Genomic DNA, 24,051 nt, shown 5'->3' with positions numbered 1-24,051 from the left:
CTCTCTGTTCCGTCCTCTGATGTCATCACATCTTGACGCGGGGGCGGGACAGAGAGGGAAGTCTCTACTGCACATTTGCGGGTGAGTCGGTCACTTGCCATTTATATGTTTGATACTCAATAGGTACTAATGACACAGAATCATTATTTTTAGAAGTGTGCATTGATCTACCAGGACTACAGTTTCTTTTCCCCTAATTATACTGTAAATAAGAGACACCTTACTTAGGCAGCAGGCACCGCTGAGTTTGAAATTCTCAAGTGACTAATTAGAGCAGCAGTACTGGGACATTGTTTCTAGGAAATATAATTGCCAAGTAGAAAGAAGAACAGTATTAAGCTATGTCTTTTGTTCTCTAATATTTACATTCCTCTATTTAGTCACAATAAAAGGGGAATTTCGTTGGGGAGTGACTTGTGGGCGCTGCTGTTTGGGTGCCTGTGATTTTTAGACATCCAAATGGCAGCCTGATGTGCTGTCCCTTTTTATGGCCTTTGCCCCCCCCCCCCCCCCCCCCCCCCCCCACACACACACACATTTTGCAGCACTGCCTGACTCAGGATCCCTCCTTCTTGGCAGTGGTGTAGCTCTTTCTCTTTCCTCCTCTGTATCTTCCAAACTCCTAAGCCACTTGAAGGAGTGATGGGTGATTGTACAGCCGGGTCTCGCAACTCATGCATATGTACACTTTTGGAGGCCCTGAGACTACATCTGCCATTGGCACTGGTCTCCTCTTGCCAGTGCAGATTGAGCATAGGCTCTGCCTGCCCTTGCAGGCCCCACTTCTGGTCACCGCCCCTCCCCCTCCCGTGTTGAGCCAGCAAGCGCCATTCGAGCTTGTACTCCACTCACTGCCTAGACCACCTTCCTGCACAGACTTTGCCTCATGGAGGAAACAGGAAGACAGAGTCTAGGTGCTCCACATGTAAATTTAGGTGTGGACATTTGCACCACTTTTTCATTGGTGCAAATGGCCGTGTCTAAATTTATGCGTGACCTCTCCGCTTCAGTGGTCATTCTGTAAACCGCACTGAATTTTAGGCACAGCTTATAGAATACCGTTTACACAGGTTTTTTTTTCTGTGCTGATTTTTTTTAGTTACCATTTATTTATTTATTGGGATTTAGATATATGGAATTTAGCCCTTGGTCTTTTCTTGCCATCAAATATTATGTTACAGAGTATGTTATATCTAATAGCATTCAGCTGAGTGATCTTTCTTCCCTCTCTTATAGATTGCAGTTGCATTTACAAGCAAGGAGATTTGTTTCTATGACCTGAATTCCAAACATGAGTTTAATTGTCAGTACAAACTTCAGGGCTTGAAAGGAACCCCAATATGTATGGATTATTGGTACAATCCTGATGATGGTAATGAAGCTGTTCTTACATTCGGAAATGTTTGTGGCCAGGTAAATAAAACCAAGACTAAACAGTTTACAGAGAGAAATTGAAGTCTCTCGAGCTTTCACACAAAATAGAGTAGGACAAGTTTTCATGTAGTCTATCCTGGTTCAACTACGCGCGTCCATTTTGGGTCTCAGACCTTACCGCCATCCTAGCGGTAAAGAATTCGGGCGGTAAGGACCTACGCATGTCAGATGCCACTTGGCGCGCGTCCGCTACACGTGCCAGAAAATAAAAAATATTTTTCAGGCGCGCGTAGCAGCCAAAACTGAAATTACCGCAAAAGCCACACGGTAGTCGGGCGGTAAGTCCATTTTGTCACGCGTTGGCCGCGCGTAGGCACCTACGCGGCTTAGTAAAAGGGCCCCTTAATGTTGCAGTTAGTCAAAGTGCTCCAATAATTGCCTAGGAGGTGAATAACAGCGTTCGTCGTCTTGTTTTCCAACTGTTTGCCTCCTTCACAGGTCCAGTCCTTGGTTTCACTACGGCACTTATTTCCTTGTTTGAACGGCCTGATAATTCTATGGGAGAGCAAGACACAATTGTTACCATCAGCTGGCATGAATTAGTCTCTGGATACCACAAGTGCTGCTATACTTTACAACACAAACTTCACGCCCAAGATTGGGTTCGGCAAGGTATTGAGCTAATATGTCTTTGGCATATACAATTAATGTGAGTTATTTACTGCAAGTCCAATTTATGCAACGGACCTATTTACCAATAACACACGTTAAGTTTTAACTTGTGTTAACGCAGTAGCATGCATAAGCAGGGGCATAGCCAGACAACAGATTTTGGGTGGGCCTAGGCAAGAAGTGGGTGGGCACAAAGTGTTCTCCCTCCCCTACCACCAAAGAAATATCTGAGCTGGCAGAAAAAATGCTTCTTCCCAACTTGGCAGTCTGCAGCATGCATGCGCTGAAAACTGAGCATGCGCAGATGCCGGTGTCATGGAGAGTAGCGTTTTCATTAGCATCAGGGGGAAGTCTTCAGCTAGTGGAATTTAGGATCCCCACCAGCTACCACTAAACTTGTGCTACTGTTGGGTGGGCCTGTGCCCTAAGTGGGTGGGCCCTGGCCCACCCAGGCCCACCTGTGGCTACGCCACTGCGCATAAGTAAATCTAGCCTTTGATGAAAGCCAGCAATGCCAAGCTAATTAGATATATTGCATATTAATCTTATACCAGAGCAAGACATTTTCAAATAAAAAAAATCTGGAAATCGTTAGCATATCAATACTGGTCAGATGTCCATAACCATTAAGGACCTGCTTTTTTATAAGGATTGATTTAGCTCACACCTTTTCAGTGGTAGTTCAAGGCAAGTTATATTCAGGTTCAGTAGGCATTTCTCTTTCCCCCAAGGGTTTATAATCTAAGTACGGACCTGAGGCAACGGGGGTTTGTGTGTTGTTTCTGTGAGACTACAGATTTCGTTTACACAGGTTAGTTCTCCCAACCCCATTTTTCTATTTATTATTTTTCTCCATTGTCTTTCATTTTTATATCTTTTTTTTCACTCACATTTACTGTCTTTGTTGCACTCTCTAACACTAATTTCTCCAGGGGCTGTTTTTCAACCATTCAGAACAATAGCGTAGCTACGTGGGGCCTTGGGGGGCCTGGTCCCCTGTAGATTTGGGCCTGATCAGGTGATCTGCAAGGCTTCGTTCTGTGAGTCTGACGTCCTGCACATACAAAGTGCAGGATGTCAGAAACAGAAGGAGGAAGCCTTTTGCAGGAAGAAGACGACCTCGGCTAGCGAGGGTTGGGGTCCCCCGCCAGCAAAGGTAGGCGATGGCGGGTTGGCGGCGGGAGGAGGAGTGGAGAGGGTCATCGGCAGGGGGGGCAAAGTTGGTGGTGGCGGCGGGGTCGGCAATGGCGGGGGGGGGGATAAAATGTGCCCCCTCACCTCGGGCTCTGGACCCACCTTCCGCCGAAGTCTGGCTATGCCCCTGATTCAGGGCACAGTAGGTATTGCCACAGTCTATCACATCAGCTGTCACTTGTTTTATCCTTGATTTCACTTATAGTAGCATTCACAATTAATTTTATATCCACAGTTCAAGGTCCTTAGGTGCACTATTATACCAAAGGTTTTATTTTATCTTTCGGACTATAGCACACATTTCTTTGTTTGTTCCATGATATTTTGATATGTTTTGTATTTACATTATGGTTCTTCTGTGTATTTTGTATATTTAGATACTTTAACTCCTGAAGCAGGCATACTCTTGCCGAAACACGGACCATGTCGAGCCCGTTGTATCTGGTTTTCCAATAAATAATTTTTACAACAATCTTTCTGTAGAATTTAACCTGGTTTGGTTGTCCTGCACCCTTTCCCTACTTTCTTGGACATTTTGGGTTATGCCTGTATCAGGGATTAACCAATAAAAATATATCAATTCACAAATTGGGTGTGGAAATAATTAATCACTTAAAATATACACCAAAATTTTCCACAAACAAAAAAATTTTCTACATATATGCTAAACATAAAGTAGCAGTCATCACAACATTTCTTTAGACTAGGAAGGAAATGTCTAAAGGAATGTTGTGATGACTGCTACTTTATGTTTAGCATATATGTAGAAAATTTTTTTGTTTGTGGAAAAGTTTGGTGTATATTTTATAATTTCAACTAACTGCTGATTCTTGCCACTGAGGAGTACTACTATACAAAATATGGCAAGGTAGAGTTCTCTGAGCATTGAATCTCTGGAGGAAAAGACTTCAGATACTCTGTATTCACTGTGTAGATATTGTGCATAACAAAAACAAAAAACAAAAAAATATAATAATAATAAAAAATATATATTAAAAATGTCAAAATTTAAAATTATTAATTATTAATGTTAAATTTTGACGTTTTTAATATATATTTTTTATTTTTATTCTTATATTTTTTTGTTTTTTGTTTTTGTTAGTCATCTTCGCTGTTTTGTTTCTTGTTGATTTCCTTGCAAAGACTGGTTTCTTCTGTTTTTTTGTCCTAGATATTGTGAATAACAGACTGTCATAGATCTCATTACATAGACATTCTTAATATATGAGACTGTTACGTCTGTGCTCACCTCGCCCTCTGGTGGCCAGAACCGGTGGCTGCTATGGACTATCACCCGTTCCGGACTTTGGCGCAGTCCAGTCCGGATCTTCCAGGCTGCCGGATTTCTCTGTCTCGTTTTAGCCTGCACGGCTTCCGTGGTTGCCTGGTGGTTGCTGCGGCTGGGCCTCGGTTGCTGCTGGGCTTATTGGCCATTTGGAATTTCTCTGCCTTTGCCTTTGCATCGTCTAAGGCCCTGGTATGTTGGTGCTTGTTGCACTTCAGCCTGAGTTTGTTTCCTTGTTCTAGTTTCTTGCCTGAAGTTCTTGCCTGTTTCTAGTTAGTCTATGTTTAGTTTAGGGTTTGCTTGTTTCTTAGTCTTGCTCCTTGTTTGTAGTTCTTTGTGTAGTGCTTAGCTTTCTGTGTTGTCTGTCTTCAGTAGTTCTTTCCCCTGTTTGTCAGTGTTTGTTTCCTGCTTTTGTGGCTGCTTGCAGCTTCCAGTTTCTGTCCCCTTGCCCTGCTGTCCCTGTATGTTCCTTTCCTCTCTGACCCTCAGTCCTGGTTCAGCCTAGTGGGTATCCAGTCCTGCTGGCCACCTGCAGCCAGGAGCTCAACTCCTGGTGAAAAGTGGCCAAGTGCAGGTGAAGTTTAAGGGTACCTGCTCTGCTTAAGTCCTGCCTGTTTGCCTCTGCTGCAACTCCAGTCCAGAGTTCCAGTCCTCTTCTGCCTAGTCTCCGGTGTGGGGTGGTTTTGCCTGCCACTGCTGCTCCTCGGCAGTGGCCCAAGGGCTCACAAACCCAGTTCCAGCTTTGAAAACGTGACAGAGACCATGATACAGGTTCCTTATTAGTAAAAAAAACCTCCATTCTAAGCATATTAGAGATTCCTCTTTATAATTTCTTTCTTATACTCTATTATCCCCAGTTTATAAAAGGTTTTAAATACACCTATCTGGGCTGTAGCGTCATCTGGAGGGTGTGCTCGACAGAAAGCTTCTGTTTCCCAAATACTTCATCGGGAGCTATGCCCTCAATCACCAGTGATGCCCTAAAAAATAGATGGTTGAATATTCACGAGAATATATATTATGGGAACAGACATACAGCAGTTTCTTGCAATTATTTCCTACCTTCATATGTCTGACTGGTATTTTCAGCAATTTTCATGTCTCTGTTGATTGGTAGTCGATGTTGGTGTCTTTTTAAAATCGGGCGCCATGTTGAGTACTGGCTGTGTTGCTGAAAATACCAGCCAGACACATGAAGGTAGAAAATAATTGCGAAAAACTGCTGTATGTCTGTTCCCACAATATATATTCTTGTGAATATTCAACCATATATTTTTTAGGGCATCACTGGCGATTGAGGGCATAGCTCCCGACGAAGCATTTGGGAAACAGAAGCTTTCTGTCGAGCACACCCTCCAGACGACGCTACAGCCCAGATAGGTGTATTTAAAACCTTTTATAAATTGGGGATAATAGAGTATAAGAAAGAAATTATAAAGAGGAATCTCTAATATGTTTAGAATGAAGGTTTTTTTTTACTAATGAGGAACCTGTATCATAGTCTCATATATTAAGAATGTCTACGTAATGAGATCTATGACAGTCTGTTATTCACGATATCTACACAGTGAATACAGAGTATCTGAAGTCTTTTCCTCCAGAGATTTAACGCTCCGAGAACTCTGTCGTGCCATATTTTGTATAGGTGTTTATTTTAAGCAATTAAAATGTAAAACATAAATAAAAGATATTTCTTCATGCATAAATGTGTAGCACCATGAAACTGTGGTAGTATTAATCTCTATGGGATCCTTTTTCTAAGCTGCGTTAAAAACTGGCCTTAGCGTGCCCTAGTGCGTGTTTTTCCTACGTGCTAAGGCCATTTTTGCCACAGTCCTAAATCTATTTTTTAAATTAATGGCCATGCGCCTATGTTGCCATTAGTGTGCGGCCAGTGAAACAAACTTATTGCATGTGCACCTAGCTCCTCCCATTTTGTAAGTACTCAGGGCTCATGTGGTAATCCTGCACTAACCAGTTCGTGCATGCCAATGAAGATGTGCTAACTGATTAGCGCAGAAATGCCCAGTCTCTAGCTCACAAAGCAAACACTGGGCCTTCAGGATTGAGAAAAATGTAGTTCTTTATTTATAATGGAGACCCGACACGGTCCGTGTTTCAGCGTACGAACGCCTGCATCAGGGGTCAAGGGACTCCTATAGGTCAGCAAGATAATAAGTTGACAGAGATGTGGAATAAACAATCAGGTTATATTGTTTGTAGAACGCCTTCAGCTGTGTCAGCCGCCACTTTTGGCGGCTGACACAGCTGAAGGCGTTCTACAAACAAGCTGTTCAAACAGCGGGTAATATAACCTGATTGTTTATTCCACATCTCTGTCAACTTATTATCTTGCTGACCTATAGGAGTCCCTTGACCCCTGATGCAGGTGTTTGTACGCCTAAACACGGACCGTGTCAGGTCTCCATTATAAATAAAGAACTACATTTTTCTCAATCCTGAAGGCCCAGTGTTTGCTTTGTTTGTTTGGTTGCTTTTGTATGCTGTATTCCCTCTCTTTTGTGACAGTCTCTAGCTCAGACATGCCCCTCAAACGAAAAGATGTAAAGATTTTTTTTAGTGCACAGTTAACATACACACTTTTCGAAGTTACCACAGGATGCCTGAGCGCATCTTACGGCGTGCCATTTTATTTATTTATTATTACATTTGTAACCCGCGCTTTCCCACTCAAAGCAGGTTCAATGCGGCTTACGTAGTAATAGGGAATACAGAATATTGTTAGAGAGGGTAACCTGAAGAAAAGAGCTGGGGTTGACCGACAAGGTGAAACAGTGCCCAACAGGCATAGCTGAAAATACGCTCCACAGTTAGAGACTGAACTGCGCTCAAGGGACAGAAACGAAGCTGTGCTCATCAGACAGAGTAGGATCCGTGCTCAATGAGAAGAAAAGGATTTGCACTCAAAGCACACAAACTGAGCCATGCACCATGGGCAGAGAAAGAGTGGCACACCTCTGGCAAAGACAGAAATGCACTGAACAAGCAGAGAAGAGGCTGAGAGTAACAGACAGAGGATGAGCAGTGCCCCACTGAAAGAGCTGGACGCTAGAGGTACCTGCAGGAACTGTTGTATAAAACTCCAGCAAGGGGGCGCTCTCCAGACAGTTTTAGGCATGTGTTAGTGCTTAACGCAGCTTAGTAAAAGAGCTCCTTTGTGATTAAAAATCCCAGTTCATATTAATGAATTCAGGGCCATGTTGTGTTTTATATCACTTACTAGCCGTTGAGCCCGTGAAAACGGGCTACTTTTGGAATGGGGGGGGGGTTTCCGAGCCCCCTCCCCCGGAGTCGCCGCTGCCACACCCCCTCCTCCACCCGGCCCGAGCAGCACTGTAAACTTACATCAGCACGCAGCAGCAGGCACATCAGCAAAGCTGCCGTCGGGGCGGGCTTCCTTCTCTGCCTGTGTCCCGCCCTCGTGTGACGTAACGTCGGCGAGGGCGGGACAAAGGCAGAGAAGGAAGCCCGACGGCAGCTTTGCTGATGTGCCTGCTGCTGCGTGGTGATGTAAGTTCACAGTGCTCGGGCCAGATGGAGGGGCGGCGGCGACTCCGGGGGAGGGGGAGCGGTTCCGACGTCTGCAGCATGCCAGTAGAGACTTCCCTCTCTGTCCCACCCCCATCATCACGTATTGAAGCGGGGCGGGGCAGAGAGGGAAGTCTCTACTGCGCATTTGCGAGTGAGTACGGTCACTCGCCGTTTATATGTTTGATTTTTTTTTTATTTTTTTTTTTATTATTTTTTCATTTAAACATCCATCTATTAAAACAATAAATGTTGGATACAGAAATATAATAAAATAACAAACTTAATAGAAAATATTAATTTCATTTAGACCACAACAACTTGAGACAAGATACAAGGTAAAGATAATAGGAAAAAAACAAATTAGAGCAGGATCAAGAAGGCAATCCGCAGCCAGACTTCAGCGAGTCCTTCCACCCTATTGGGTTACCTGGGTCGAACATACTACACTTTCTTTAGAAATCAAAAATTCCTTCAATTTCTTGGGATCCATAAACATATATGTAACAGATTGTAATGTTATTATACAACGACAAGGAAAAACTAATTTAAACAATCCTCCCAAAGACAAAATTTTGGATTTTAAACCGAGGAACTCTCGCCGACGGGCTTGAGTCTCTCTGTTTAAATCTGGAAAAATTCGAACGGTTTGCCCAAGAAATTTACTGTTCAAAAATTTAAAATAAAGCTTAAAGACATTTGTTTTATCCATTTCCAGTGCAAATGAAACAATAAGAGTAGTTCTTTCCGTAATTAATTCCAATGAGTTTTCAAGAAACTCTGTAATGTTAAGTTCTGGTTGCTGTGGCTGAGGATTCAGCGGATTCACTGTTCTCCCGGTTATATACTGTGTTCGGGTAATTGGCGGAAATCCCTCTGCTGGTATACCCAGAATTTCTCTAAAATATTTTCTTAACATGTCCATAGCTGAAATTAATGGCGATTTGGGAAAATTAATAAACCTCAAGTTGTTTTTTTTCCCCTGGTTCTCAAGAAATTCTAGCTTACGTGCCAGAATCTCTCTATCCTTCGCCACATTTCCCGCAAAATTTTTTAAAGTGGAAAGTTCAGTTCTCAAAGACTCAATTTGCACTGCTTGAGTTTGAAAGTTGTCCACAAGTTGATTTTGCTGGTGCTTTAATATATCAATATTTTGTGAGAAGTTACACGTTACTTGAGAAAGCATGGCGTTCATTCCCTGGATAACATCCCATAGGGCATCTAAAGTTACTACTTTAGGTTTTTTTACCTCCAATAAAACCGGGGTATTACCCATCGGAGAAGGGGTAGAAGTCACCAAACCCTTTTGCTGTTCCGCTCCGATTGGGGAAAGACCACCGTCGAGGCCTCCTGAGGGTAGGGAAGAATCAGCCACTTCGGACGTCCCATCCGCTCTCACCGTCGGGGTCACTCTACTTCCTGGTTGTGGAGGATTGGTGTTCCCAGGCGGACTAAGCGATACCGCCTCCTCGCTGGTCTCCGGCGATGTTATTGCGGAGCATTCTGTAGCGGGTTGCCGCATGATCAGTGGCTGGACCCCGAATTGTTCCAGAACCGTTTGTCGCGAGGGGGGAACACTCCCAGGGAGTAAAGAGGCCGACTCCCTGGGTTTTCCTTTCCGCTTCCCCATGTCCTGCACAAGGAAACGAACCTCCTAACGTTCAAAGGCCTGGTAAGTCAGGAGCTCAGACACATGCGTCTGCTCTGATCGGCCATCTTGCCCCTCTATATATGTTTGATTTTTACCTTTGATTTTTGTTTTAATAAAGGATTTTGTGAAAATTGATATATCTATATTTATATCTATTTTTTATTTATTTATTTTTTTTGCCACTGCACATGCCTTGTTTTTTCTTTTGCATGTATGCTGTATTTTATGTCTCCTTTTTCTTTTTCAGATCTATTGCATCCAACTTCTAGAAGCTACTCAAAATGAATTTTCATATTTACTTTGATTACTTCATTTTTTTTAAAAACCCAACCTCTTTTTTTTTTTTTTTTTTTACTTAGGTGCCCTTTTACAATGCCGCGGTAGAGCTACTGCGGTGTTGGTTCACTCCAATCCGGCACTACCACCAGCCTACTGTGCTGCCCTCAGTGCGCACCATTTCCGGCACAGGTGATGATAAGGCCCCTCCCCCCCCCCCCCCCCCCCGGAAATGGCTGTGCAGCAAATGTGCACTTAACGTACAGCCATATATATATATTTTTTTTTTTTTGCCTTTTACCTACTGCGGTAAAAAGGGCCCTGGCGTGCGGCAAAGACACGCGCCAATGCTTCCACAGGGCCCCTTTTACCGCAGCTTGGTAAAAGTGGCTCTTAGTGAAATGTGAGGGCTTTCTCTGTTTTAAAAAAAATAACCTGCCACAAAGCAAAAAGAAAAAAATGAAAAAATAAATCTCATACATTTGCCACAGCCAGGGCCGCCGAGAGCCAGAGCCGGGCCTGGGACAAGGCCGCCCCCGGGCCGCCACCACCACCCGAAGTCGTCGTCTTCGCCGCCGGGCCCCCCCACCCGAGGTCGTCGGCCCCCCCCCTCCACCCGCTACTGGGCCGGGCCCTGCACTAACCTTAAACGCCTCCTTTCAGCACGTTTGCAGCAAGCAGCAGCAGGGCAGACCTCTCCTTCCTTCCGTGCCCCGCCATCGCGGACGTTACGTCAGGCGAGGGCGGGACACGGAAGGAAGGAGTGGCCTGCCCTGCTGCTGCTTGCTGCGAACGTGGTGAAAGGAGGCATTTAAGGTTAGTGCTAGGAGCGACGGAGGGAGGACGGGTCGGACTGCGGTGTCGCCGGGCCCCCTCCGGAGGCCCGGGCCCGGGGGCTTTTGTCCCACCTGTCCCCCCCTCTCAGCGGCCCTGGCCACAGCTAAAAAGGAATCCCTTTAGTCTGTCTGTCTGTCTTTCCACCCCCCTTGAAAGACAAGCCTCTACCAGATAGTGTCTCTTTTGCAGGGCTTTTTTTGAGGGGGTACTTGGGGGTACTGAGTACCGGCACCTTTTCCTTTGTCTGCTAAAATTGACCCATGGTCCCCAAGTTTTAATGAAAGAGCTCAGGCTCTACACACCAATTCTGCCTTGTCATAGATTCTGTGACTAGTTGCAGGGGGCCTGGCTATTGTGGGGAGGGGTCCCTCAGTGATCACCCCACCCCTGAAGGGTGGCCTAGCATTTGAGTACCGGCACCTTTTTCACTAGAAAAAGTGCACTGCTCTTTTGTGCCCTACTTTCTTCTTCCAGTTGGACTTATTATTATCTAGCTTTTCAGCACTGCCTTTTTCTCTTTCTCGCTTTCAAACCTTCTTACGCTTACTCTTGTTGCCCATGTGTCTTTGTCTTAACTAGATTGTTCAAAGGTCTCTGCCTAGCACCGTGTTCGTCCAGTAGTTCTTTAGAAAAGATAAACAGTAATATAGTGCCCTTTTGAAACATTTTCTTTCTCCACCAGTGCTTACATCAGGCTTTGTTGGAAACCAAACTCTCTGTCCCTGCTGTCTGGCTCACTTGTAACGTTCAGTACATTCCTATAAGGCTTGTTTTCTCTGCCAGTACTGCTGAACAAGGTCACCTTGACTCGCATTCTCATCCTCAGAAATGTAAATAAGCTGCGATTACTTTAATTCTATAACTCACCGTCAAGCTCTCAGTGATAGAAACGATTTGCAGTGTTTTCAGATTTCTCCTTCCATATGCACCTGCTTATAGGCTACGCTAAACTGAGCAACCCAAAGACGGTCATATTTAGAATAACATTCTTTTTTTTTTTTTTTTTTTTTTTTTCCAATTAGGCACTTTTTCTTTGTATTCCATTTAGGCTTATATAACCTAATTGGAAAAAAAAAAAAAAAAGAATGTTATTCTAAATATGACCGTCTTTGGGTTACCCAGGTTACCATAACCTATAGACAGGTGTATATGGCAGGAGACATCTGAAAGCACTGCAATTCATTTCTATCGCTGAGAGCTTGACGGGTCTTGTTTCCCAACTTCTAGTTGCTACAGTATCTAGAATGGTACACAGTGTTCTATGTATTGTACTATGGCAACATATATTGCGTAGCATTCCGTCAAGATAACACTGGCATTGAAATGCACGTTATTTTCTGAAGCATCGAGAAAGAAACCATATCTACTGACCTTGCTTGTTAACTGCAAACAAAACAATTGGTGTAATGAGATATTTACTCAGTAAAATACGCTTTCAGAAAGCAGAGAGGAAATACTATGCTAGACAGTCCTCTGGTGTAGTAAGATACATTAGTTATTTAAATGTAGGAGGTAGTGCACACTAATGATACGGCGCCACATTATATATTAGGGTACACTAACTACCACATTAAACAGCTTGGGTGGGAGCTGCAGCTTGCAATTAAAGTGGAGGGGTCACCGAGTTAACTGTTAACACTGCAGATAATGCAATGATAAGTTACTACTACTTATCACTTCTATAGCGCTACAAGGCATACGCAGCGCTGTACACCATACATGAAAAGACAGTCCCTGCTCAAAGAGCTCACAATCTAAATAGGACAGGCAAACAGACAGAACAACTAAGAGGTAAGGGAGTTAAAGAGGTGGAGATAATAGGGTACAGGGCAAGTGAGTAGTGGTTAGGAGTCACTCACTCTGCTGCTCCCCAGTATCTCTCCACACTCGTCCTTCCCTACACCCCTTCCTGTGCACTCCGCTCCATGGATAAATCCTTCTTATCTGTTCCCTTCTCCACTACTGCCAACTCTAGACTTCGCCCCTTCTGTCTCGCTGCAACCTAAGCCTGGAATAAACTTCCTGAGCCCCTACGTCTTGCCCCATCCTTGGCCACCTTTAAATCTAGACTGAAAGCCCACCTCTTTAACATTGCTTTTGACTCGTAACCACTTGTAACCACTCGCCTCCACCTACCCTCCTCTCCTCCTTCCTGTACACATTAATTGATTTGATTTGCTTACTTTATTTCTTGTCTATTAGATTGTAAGCTCTTTGAACAGGGACTGTCTTTCTTCTATGTTTGTGCAGCGCTGCGTACGCCTTGTAGCGCTATAGAAATGCTAAATAGTAGTAGTAGTAGAGTCAAAAGTAGCATTAAAGAGGTGGGCTTTTAGCCTGGATTTGAAAACAACCAAAGACGGGGCTAGACGTACAGACTTGGGAAGCCTATTCCAGGCGTGAGGTGCCGCAAGATAAAAGGAACGGAGTCTGGAATTAGCAGTAGAGGAGAAGGGGACAGACAAGAGAGATTTATCCACAGAACGGAGTACCTGAGGGGGGGGCGTAGGGAGAGACAAGAGTGGAGAGGTACTGGGGAGCAGTAGAGTGAATGCACTTATAGGTCAGTAAGAGAAGTTTGAATTGAATGCGAAAACGGATAGGGAGCCAGTGAAGTGAGGAGAGGGCTCATGTGAGCATAGCGACTCTGGCGGAAAATGAGTTGCGCAGCAGAGTTTTGGACTGATTGAAGAGGAGAGAGATGGCTAAGTGGGAGGCCGGTGAGAAGCAGGTTGCAATAATCTAGGCGAGAGGTGACAAGAGTGTGGATAAGGGTTCTGGTAGAGTTCTTAGAGAGAAAGGGACGGATTTTGCTGATGTTGTTATAGAGAAAGAAACGACAGGTTTTGGCAATCTGCTGAATGTAAGCAGAGAAGGAGAGAGAGGAGTCGAAGATTACCCCAAGGTTACGAGCTGATGAGACAGGGAGAATGAGAGTGCTATCCACAGAAATAGAGAAAGGGGGGAGAGGAGAGGTGGGTTTAGGGGGAAAGATGAGAAGCTCAGTTTTGGCCATGTTAAGTTTCAGATGACGTTGAGACATCCAGGCAACGATATCAGATAGGCAGGCTGATACATTACACCTATAAAACTGTAGTTAAGTGCATTCTGTGTTACCTGACATGCTGTTAATGAGCAATAGTAATATTGCTATTCTTCGGGATTCTGCCAGGTACTTGTGACCTCTATTGGATGCAGGATACTGAGCTAAATAGATCTTCAATCCAACGTAGTATATCAATTCTTATGTTATGTTCTTCAGTAGAACAAAAAAAAGGAAAAATAGAACCAGAGGCACTGCATTGAGCAAATATCAAAACTGTTTTACGGAGCTACAAGTCTTAAATGATGAGATTTGTGCCTTTTTTTCCTTTGTGGAAGACAGCCTGGAACTGAGAGTAACAGGCCTAGTGGCGAAGGAGTTGAATTCTAAACCTCAAATAGATTCTGTAGGACTGTGTGACCAAACCTACTGTCAAGTCAAGAGACTTGCTCTAGACAAAAATGCGAAGTGAATGTACAGAGCAAAATCCATGTTGCAGTTCTGCAGATCTCTTCTATGAAGGCTGACCTCAAGAGGGCTACTGATACTGCCATAGCTCTAACATTGTGAGTCATGACACGAGCCTCTAGAGCCTGACTTGCCTGGGTACAAGTGAAAGAAATGAAGTCTGCTAGCCAGATGGAGTGCGTTTGGCAATGGCAGGTCCCCCATCCTGTTAGAGTCAAAAGATACAAAAAGCTGGACGGACTTTCTGTTGGCTTTCACTTGCCCTAGATAGAAGGCCAAGGCTCTTTTGCAGTCCAAAATGTGCAGTGTACTTTCACCTTTGTGGGTATGAGATGTAGGAAATAAGGTTGGCAGGACTGTTGGCTGGTTAAGATAGAATTCTGACATTACCTTAGGAAGGAACTTCAAATGGGTGTGCAGAACCCTGTTCTTGGAAAACGTAGTGTAAGATGGATCAGTCACTAGAGCCTGGAGCTCACTTAATCTGTGAGCTGAAGTAACAGCTACCAAAAACAAGAGCTTCCAGGTAATATACTTTAGCGTGCAGCTATTCAGTGGATCAAATGGAGCTTTCATCAGCTGGATAATAAACATTTTTGTCCCACGACACTTGAGGATCGCTTGATGGAGAGGCTTCAATAGAAGCAAGACCCACATAATGTGACAAACTAAAGGCTGTCCAGAGATGGCTATATCTTCTACCTGATTGAGACCTGACTGCAACAGATGCAGGTATTCAAGTAGTTTTTGCGAGGGATAAGAAAAGGGATCTAAGGTTCTCCCATGGCACCAAATTTATTTATTTATTTATATTTGCTCGGTAGCAGGTTCAGTGCGGCTTACAATGTATGTGTACAAAGTATAACAGAGGTAACACAATGTGTGGGTACAAAGTATCCCAGAAGTAGCATAATGTATGGGTACAAAGTATCACAATATATGGGTACAAAGTATCTCAGAAGTAGCATAATGTATGGGTACAAAATATCACGTAGATAACACAATTGTATAGAGAATGATAAGAGGGAGAGATGTGAGGGGGAAGGAGAGAGTTATGGTTAATGTTAGTGGTGTGGATTTGGTTCGTGAATTAAGTTGGGTTGTTTGGGTAGGCTTGTTTGAAGAGGTATGTTTTCAGCAGTTTTTGGAATGGTAGATGTTCGTTGGTTGTTCGGATGTATCTTGGTATGGCGTTCCAGAGTTGGCTGCCTATAACGGAGAAGATGGATGCGTAGTAGGTTTTGGATTTGAGAACTTTGCAGTTGGGAAGGTGAAGATTTAGATATGTACGAGAAGATTTGGACCCATTCCTGGCTGGCAGGTCAATTAGATTGGTCATGGCAAACTCAGTTAAAATCATATGCCTTCCTAGTTGAATCTCTTCTGGTAACTAGCAAGATCTGAGAGGCACACTCAGGCAAGTTCAGAGAAGCCAATGCTAACCTCCCAACATCCAAAATATGTGGGCTAGGGACTCGATGCTGGGACGCAACAACATTCCCTGTTTGTGTGTGATTAGTGTTGGAAAACATTCCAGTCTCATCTGATGGAAAGGTTCAGCAGAAGCGGGAACCAAACCTGCATGGGACCAATGAAGAATGATGAGGATCATGGTTCCCTAGTTTTCTGAGCCTTAGAAGAGTTTTCAATATGAGGGGAATTAGAGGATACAGAAGACCTTGTTCCAAATGCAGGAGAAAAGCATCCAAGGTTAGTTTGCCAAACATCTCTGTCCAGGAGCAGAATTGATACGCTTTCTTGTTGAATGAAATGGCAAAAATATCAATTGGGGGGGATAACCCCACTCTTGAAAGAACTTCCAGGTGACATTGTTGTCCAGGGACCACTTGTGAGGGAGAAATACTTGACTCAGTTTGCCTGCCAGGATGTTGTCCTTTCTTGCCAGGTACTACACAAAATTGACATAAAAATTAAATTTAAGCAGAATTCTATTGATTTTTTTTTCAGATATTTCTTTTTTGGTATTTTTGGTTGTTACTGAAAGGTTACGGTAAAAATCTCCATTTCCTTCCCTTTCATTCCCATGTGCACATGTCAAATCCTTGCATGTTCTCTGTGGGCCTTGGTATCTTGAAAAGTCTTGCAGAATCATATAGCAATCACGTGGTTTTAATTAGAAGAAAGTAAAACTAGCAGGGATTTCACTCAACACTGTCAAGAAGAAAGAGATTAAGCAGGGGAAAGAGTTATATGCCTGCAGTAAAGTATGTCAATTTCCAACTCCTTGGATTATCAGTAGAAATCAAACAAAATAAAACATGGAAAAGAAAATAAGATGATACCTTTTTTATTGGACATAACTTAATACATTTCTTGATTAGCTTTCGAAGGTCGCCCTTCTTCCTCAGATCGGAAATAAGCAAATGTGCTAGCTGACAGTGTATATAAGTCATTTGCTTATTTCCGATCTGAGGAAGAAGGGCGACCTTCGAAAGCTAATCAAGAAATGTATTAAGTTATGTCCAATAAAAAAGGTATCATCTTATTTTCTTTTCCATGTTTTATTTTGTTTGATTTCTATTGATAACATGCACAAATTCTGCAGCTGTGCTTTCTTTCATTGTTTAACCTTCCATAATGCCCTGTCCTGACAGGCTAGCAGGATAACATTTTGTCAATATTTAATTTTGCTTTCAAGCAGAAACTGATAAAAATATAATTATCTATGTCCAGTCACTTTTAACAAGTGGAGAGTCATTTTAGTGTATGGAATAATATTAGTTACAGTTGCCAAAGTCCCTGTGCTTTGACCAGTGAAAAACTTCCTATAGGACAGGCAGTATGCTGGTTGTGTTACCCACTGATCAATTTTGATTCACTTTTTTATTTTGTGCTACAATTTATTAAAATTTGATGTACCGCTCAGCCTTTGTAGATTAAAGTGGTTTACAACAAGTATAAAAACGTTAAGGAACTCCATAAAATAGAAAAGGAAAGACCCATCTCATTCATTCAAAAAGAAAAAAAACAGCTTAAAATAAATTATAATATCAAGTATATTACTGCAATGCTAATACATTATCTATTCTTCAACAGCCTGAACCCCAAATACCAGGGTAAAAAAATAAAATTTTAATACAATTTAAAAAATGTTTGTAGATATTTCAGCATGAATAAATTTAGGTAAGTCATTCATAACATAGTAAATGATGGCAGATAATGACCTGTACGGTCCATCCAGTCTGCCCAACAAGATAAACTCATTTTACGTGGTATGTGATACTTTATATGTATACCCGAGTTTGATTTGTCCTTGCTGTTCTCAGGGCACAGACCGTAGAAGTCTGCCCAGTACTGTTCTTGTACTAAAAGTTCTGAAGCTAACATCGAAGTCCCTTAAAATTTACACTCCAGCCCATCCCTATCTATTCAGTCACAATCAGGGCGTAGACCGTAGAAGTCTGCCCAGCTCCCGTTTTGTTTCCCCAATTACTGGCATCGCCACCCAATCTCCGCTAAGATTCCGCGGAACCATTCCTTCTAAACAGGATTCCTTTGTGTTTATCCCACGCATGTTTGAATTCCATTACCATAAGAACATTCACACTGGGTCCATCTAGCCCAGTATCTTGTTTCCAACAGTGGCCAATCCAGGTCACAAGTACCTAGCAGAAACCCAAATAGTAGCAGCATTCCATGTAGAACCCCAAAGAGTAGCAAGATTCCATTTAGAATCTCAAATAGTAGCAACATTCCATGTAGAACTCCAAAGAGTAGCAAGATTCCATTTAGAATCTCAAATAGTAGCAACATTCTATGCTACCAATTCCAGGGCAAGGAGTGGCTTCCCCCATGTCCATCTCAATAGCAGACTATGGACTTTTCCTTCAAGAACGTGTGCGAATCTTATGCTAACTGCGCACTGGCTGCATGAGGGAGGACCGTTCTAAAATCCTGAAGAGAACTCAGGGCTCCTGTAGGAGTATAAGGAATTGCAAGAATGCTCAAATGTGTAGGAATTCTATCATAATATGCCCTGTGTGCAATTGTAAGAATTTTAAAATGAATTCTATAATGAATTGGTAGCCAGTGATATTTTAAAACTATCATTGGCCAGAAACTGGAGAGAGAATGAATAGAATGAAAAGACTCCAGGGGTGCTCTCTTTGCCACAGAGGAATTGCACGCTCTACGTTGTACTCCAACAAACCTAATAAGACAGACTTAGACTGCCATTATTTATTCCTGTTATGACAGACTGCCTTAGATTGTTCTTTAATTCCTAATACGATCTGCTTTCCTACCAGTACCCTTGCCTGTCTACACTAGGGATCTCAAACTGGTCCTCAAGGGCCACAAACCAGTAGGGTTTTCAGGATACCCCCAATCAATATGCATGGGGGAGATTTGTATGTCCGCTACATATTGCTTAGGGTAATCCTGAAAACCTGACTGGTTGGTTTGGGGCCCTCAAGCATCAAGGTGAGACCCCTGATCTACATTAATCCATTCATTTTTCAGGTGCTAACTGGTACCATTCAGAACACTATCTCATTGGGCTGGATTAAAACAATTGACAGGAGCTGAAGGAATAACATTTACTTAAACCTGTTTTGCAATTCAGGGCCGCCGAGAGACTGAGCCAGGCCCGGGGCAAGGCCGCAGCCCCTCCAGATTTGCTGCGCCCACCCAGGATCGCCGCCGCCCCGCCCCCAAGGATCACCCTCCCACCCCTCAATCGTTACTTCTGTTGCCTCCCTCTCCTGCTCCCAGGCCGCTGGGGCCATAGTTCCCAGTCTCCACCTACCTACCCTCTGCTCCCTTCTGCCTGCCATCCGACCCCATTCATTTAAATTAAAAAAAAATCTCTACAGCAGCAGGCGCAGCGCCTTATCTGCGAAAGCGGCAGATAGCCTCAGGCGGGCCTTCCCTCACTGTGTCCCGCCCTCGCAGAAATAGGAAGTTACATCAGAGGAGGGCGGGACACAGTGAGGGGAGGCACGCCCAAGGCAGAGAAGGCACTGCGCTGCTGCTTTAGAGATTTTTAAATGCAGGGGGGTCGGACGACAGACGGAAGGGAGCAGAGGGTAGGCAGGTGGAGACGGGACTGCGACGCCAGTGGCCTGGGAGCAGGAGAGGGTGAGAGACTCCGGCGCCGGGCCCTCCTTAGTGGCCCAGGCCCGGGGAATTTTGCCCCCCCCCGCCCCCCCCCCCCCCCTCGGTGGCCCTGTTGCAAATCAGAATAAGATGGTTTTTACTCTTGACAAATTTACCTGTAACGATAGAACCTTGGTTCTATCTGCAGTAGTGCATATGAGAAACCAATGCATTTATTTTCTTTTTCTCTTTGTTAGTGAGTTACAGCTCTCATTTGGAAGCCTTTATTTCCTGTACAAATAGTAGTAGGAACACAGTGGTACTTGCCTGGAGGGAAAAAGGAAAACCTCATTTGAGAAATTCTTCTATTACCATCAGTCAAGGAGTAAATGCCTTCGACTACCACACCGGACTCAACCTGATAGGTATGACTGGCAAAGTGCTTCCTTTTGTAGACACTTGTATAAATGTTCCACAATCTGTTTAGGCCTCTGTGTTGGTTTTACTGAGACAACAGACACTACCAACCACCAGGCCATGTTAAGATTCGGTAAATTAATTACTTTGAAAGGGAATTCCAATGAGACTAAGACCACAAGGAGCCTCAGGAAAATTATAGATGGGCTTCAGTATTAAAGAGCTACATGGGAATGGGGATTCCCATGGGTATGGAAGAAGTATCCGCAAGATTCCCATGGGGATGGAGGAAGTTGCCGTGGGATTCCTGAGGAAGTGTAGTCAAAATCTCTGGTGACTCTAGAACGAGGCTTGGATTGCACTCAGGGGCCTTTTTACTAAGCCATGTAAGCATCTACACGTACCCAACACCCGCCAAAATGGAAATACCGCACATCTGCTACGCCCACCCAAAAAATATTTTTTTATTTTCTGGCGTGTGTCAGCTACGTGCGCCAAGTGGCATTTGACGCGCTTAGGTCATTACCGCCCGGTTACCACGTGAGGTTTTACTGCTAGGTCAATGGCTGGCAGTAAGGTCTCAGACCCAAAATGGACACGAGGCAATTTTCATTTTGCCGCACATCCATTTTCAGCAAAATTTTTAAAAAGGCATTTTTTTTTGCAGGTGCGCTGAAAAATGATTCCGCGCATGGCCAAAACACGCATCTACACTACCACAGGCCATTTTTCAGTGCACCTTAGTAAAAGGACCCCTGAGAGAGGCAATTGGAGCATCAGAATGAGACTTGGAACATATGGAGAAAGGCAGTTGGAGCACCAGAATGAGGCTTGAAGTGCGCAGAGAGGCAGCTAAAACACCAGACTGAGGCTTGGAAAACTCATTGATTGAATAGTGAATGCCATTCAAAAAACTACAGGAGGCTGTTGAGGTTAAGAGGAAATAGAGGGCTGCGAGCTTGTACACAATAGTGTCGACTCCTGCAGGTACAGGTGGAGATGGAGATTTATGTGGCAAAGAAATGGCTCTTTAGTGGGCACGAGTGGGTGTAGGTTAGATTCTATTGGAGATCGGTGAAATGTCTGTCCCCGTGCCACACTCTTATTCAGTATAACCCTAGTGTAGTCAGGAAAGTTAAGGCTACAAAGCAATTCAGTCAGCCAGTAGCATGTAAGTTATATTTATTTAGAATATTTGCTATACCACCATTAGCTAACTTGCAGATCATAGCGGTGTACCATGCCAGCAAACTTTAACATAAAATCAGAAAAGGAACTACAAAATTTGAATAGGAAAGATAGCATTCATACCCAAGAATAGGACATGCAAAACAAGAAGGGTATGGGTAACTGTGAGAAAGGTACAGACCAAAACCTAGGTTGTATCAAAAGCCTGATTGAAAAGCCAGGTTTTCAGAGAAATCTTTAAACTACTTAACGGAGAGCTCAGCGCGAATAGATGCGGCATAGAGTTCCAGTGGAAAGGGGCAGGAAAAAAAGAAAGCACAGTGCTTTGTAGATTCCAACTGTGCATTTCTAGGACTAGGGACGTAGAGACAGTAATTGTTCAGAGAGCGCAAGAGCCGAGTTGGTGTGTATGGAATAGTAAAGGAGGAAAGATAGGGAGGCATGCCGATTCTAAAAGAATCATATTGATCATATGACAAAAAAAAAAAATCACATTGTGATTTTTTTTCTTACATTTGTAGCCCATGCTTTCCCACTCATAGCAGGCTCAATGGGGCTTACATATTATATACAGGTACTTATTTGTACCTGGGGCAATGGAGGGTTAAGTGACTTGCCCAGAGTCACAAGGAGCTGCCTGTGCCTGCAGTGGGAATCGAACCCAGTTCCCCAGGACCAAGGTCCACCACTCTAACCACTAGGCCACTCTGCAGGACGTCAGACTTACAGAAACAGAAGCCTGCGCGGCTGCAAGGACAGGCTTCTACATGGAATGTTGCTAGTGGAATAGCAACATTAACATTCCATGTAGAATCTCAAATAGTAGCAACAGAATCTCAATAGTAGCAACAGTCCATGTTTTTGTTACATTTGTACCCCACACTTTCCCACTCATGGCAGGCTCAATGCAGCTTACATATTGTATACAGGTACTTATTTGTACCTGGGGCAATGGAGGGTTAAGTGACTTGCCCAGAGTCACAAGGAGCTGCCTGTGCCTGCAGTGGGAATCAAACCCAGTTCCCCAGGACCAAAGTCCACCACTCTAACCACTAGGCCACTCCTCCACTTTGAATTTTGAAGTCTTTTAATCTTGGATTGGATTATTTGGATTTGCTAGAGTTGAAATGTAGGTTCTGAATAGAAGTTTAGGGACCACTATGCCATGCAGAAAAATAGATCCTCTGGATATATCTCTTTTTGATGAATCTTTACTGATTAGTTTGGTGGCACTTTGTGCCAGACACTTTTCCAGTAGCTGTTGATCTTGGCCCAAACATACTAGGCTAGGATAAAAGTATTGAAAGGTATCTTCTAAATTTAAAATCGCACGAGAAGCTACCCAGAGGAGTGTGTGCCGTAGGGACTCAGTTTGTACAGTGAAAACAAAGAGCCAACATCATTTTTAAACCAGGAAGGAAGGAAGCAATTATTCTGGAAAACGTCTTTTAAAGTGTGTTTGTTTTTCGGGTTCATTATCTTTTCCTCTTTGAGTATGTTGACCTGTGGTGAATATGTACATGTTTGATACCTTTTCTTTGCTATCATTTGGTTATTATGTGTAGCATGCATACTTCAAGTCTGTATTTTATTTTTGCTGGAAATCTGAGGGTTACTGGCAAATTTTTAATGCACAAATCTAACTACTGCTAAACAGCACTATTACATTAAAAAAAGGAAGCCTTGTAAATTGCCTGGAAACAATGCCTGCCGAAGGAAACTAAAATATTCATCTAACGACAACATTGCTAATCGGTCAAAAAGAGGTCATTTTACTGACTGAGCAATAAAACGTATGCAGTCTGTCCTACGTGGATTGAGTCACTGCATACACCTTATTTATAAACAATGGCATGATCCCTGAACATACACACTGAGGCTATTAATATTTTCTGTCCCTCATACCTTCCTGAACTGTAGGTCACCTTTCAACCACTAGTGTCACTGCCAGAAAAATCCCCCGTTGTAAACCACGGGTGCTTTATTGTTCCACTAGTAAAACATGCCCATTTCTTGCGGCAATGAAACGGGCGGTAGCACGGTTTCCTTCCGGACCTCCCCCCCTCCCTACTCACCCCGTCGGCATTCGTCCGCCATTGTTTGGACCTCGGCACGCCACCTTCAATCTGCTGACATTGCTCCGCCCTCGACGTCATCACGTTTGACGCGAGGGCGGGGCCCCAACACAGTGTTTTCGGTGGCTTCACCACCACGAAGGCTTCGAACCGGAAGGAAGTGCCCGGAGGACCTGACAGTGACGTCAGTGTCCTCAGAACATTGAGGGTGAGTTTTATTATATAGGATATCTCTTAGCTCAGGAGTGGGAAACCTGTGGCCTGTGGGCCTGCCACTGAATTTTGTGTCCCACAAGACCATGGGAAGTATACACAGAAAACATCTTTAACCAGAGTTTTGTCAATTTTAAATACTGTATTATGCAAATATTTTCAGAATGGGCACTCCGGCAGTTTCCATCATTTTTTAGTTAAAAGTTGCCTTATTTATTTATCTAACATATAAAGAGGAATCCAATAAAATTTATATGGAAATGTGATGTTTGATTTTAACAAAATATTTCTAAAAAGCAAGGAAAAGACCTCAAAACGCCCGACCGCTTACTTTCAGTTTTCGGCAGCTTTAACTGGGGGTGTGGTGTTCATCACTGGTCATAAAAACCTTGCTTGGAAAGAATTATTTTAACTTTTAATTTATTTTCAAATTTATTTCCAAAAAGATTTTGGCAATTTTGCACTTTTTTACAAAAAAGTTTTTTTTTTTAATATATTGACAATATCAATGCTAACTTCAAAATTTATTTAGTTCATAAAAACCTTCACTGATTCTCATGAAGTGCTATAAAGCAGCTTTACAAAAATAAAGTAAAGTCGAGCACTTATCTGTTGCCCGATGGTGGCCCCATCCGTTTCGCTTGTAGGCTTTTTCAAGGGCTGTGCTTCGACAGAGAAAGCATTGAGAATTTTTTTTTCCTCTCTCTTGATCTGATCATGGCTTAGTGCTGCTTAAAATTCAGTAACAAGT

General features: G+C 43.4%; 1 protein-coding gene across 1 annotated transcript in view; it reads left to right on the top strand.

Annotated features, from left to right (window-relative positions):
* WDR49 (WD repeat domain 49) overlaps positions 1–24,051 on the top strand; it is a 92,783-nt gene that overhangs the window by 6,756 nt on the left and 61,976 nt on the right. The window contains exons 4-6 of the mRNA XM_030217140.1: positions 1,237–1,418; positions 1,877–2,046; positions 19,665–19,832. Of these exons, the coding sequence (XP_030073000.1) occupies positions 1,237–1,418; positions 1,877–2,046; positions 19,665–19,832 (520 nt within the window). The remainder of the gene's footprint in view (positions 1–1,236; positions 1,419–1,876; positions 2,047–19,664; positions 19,833–24,051) is intronic.

Source organism: Microcaecilia unicolor, chromosome 10 (genome assembly GCF_901765095.1).
Source record: "Microcaecilia unicolor chromosome 10, aMicUni1.1, whole genome shotgun sequence".
NCBI lineage: Eukaryota > Metazoa > Chordata > Amphibia > Gymnophiona > Siphonopidae > Microcaecilia > Microcaecilia unicolor.
This window is presented reverse-complemented; position numbering and strand designations above follow the sequence as displayed.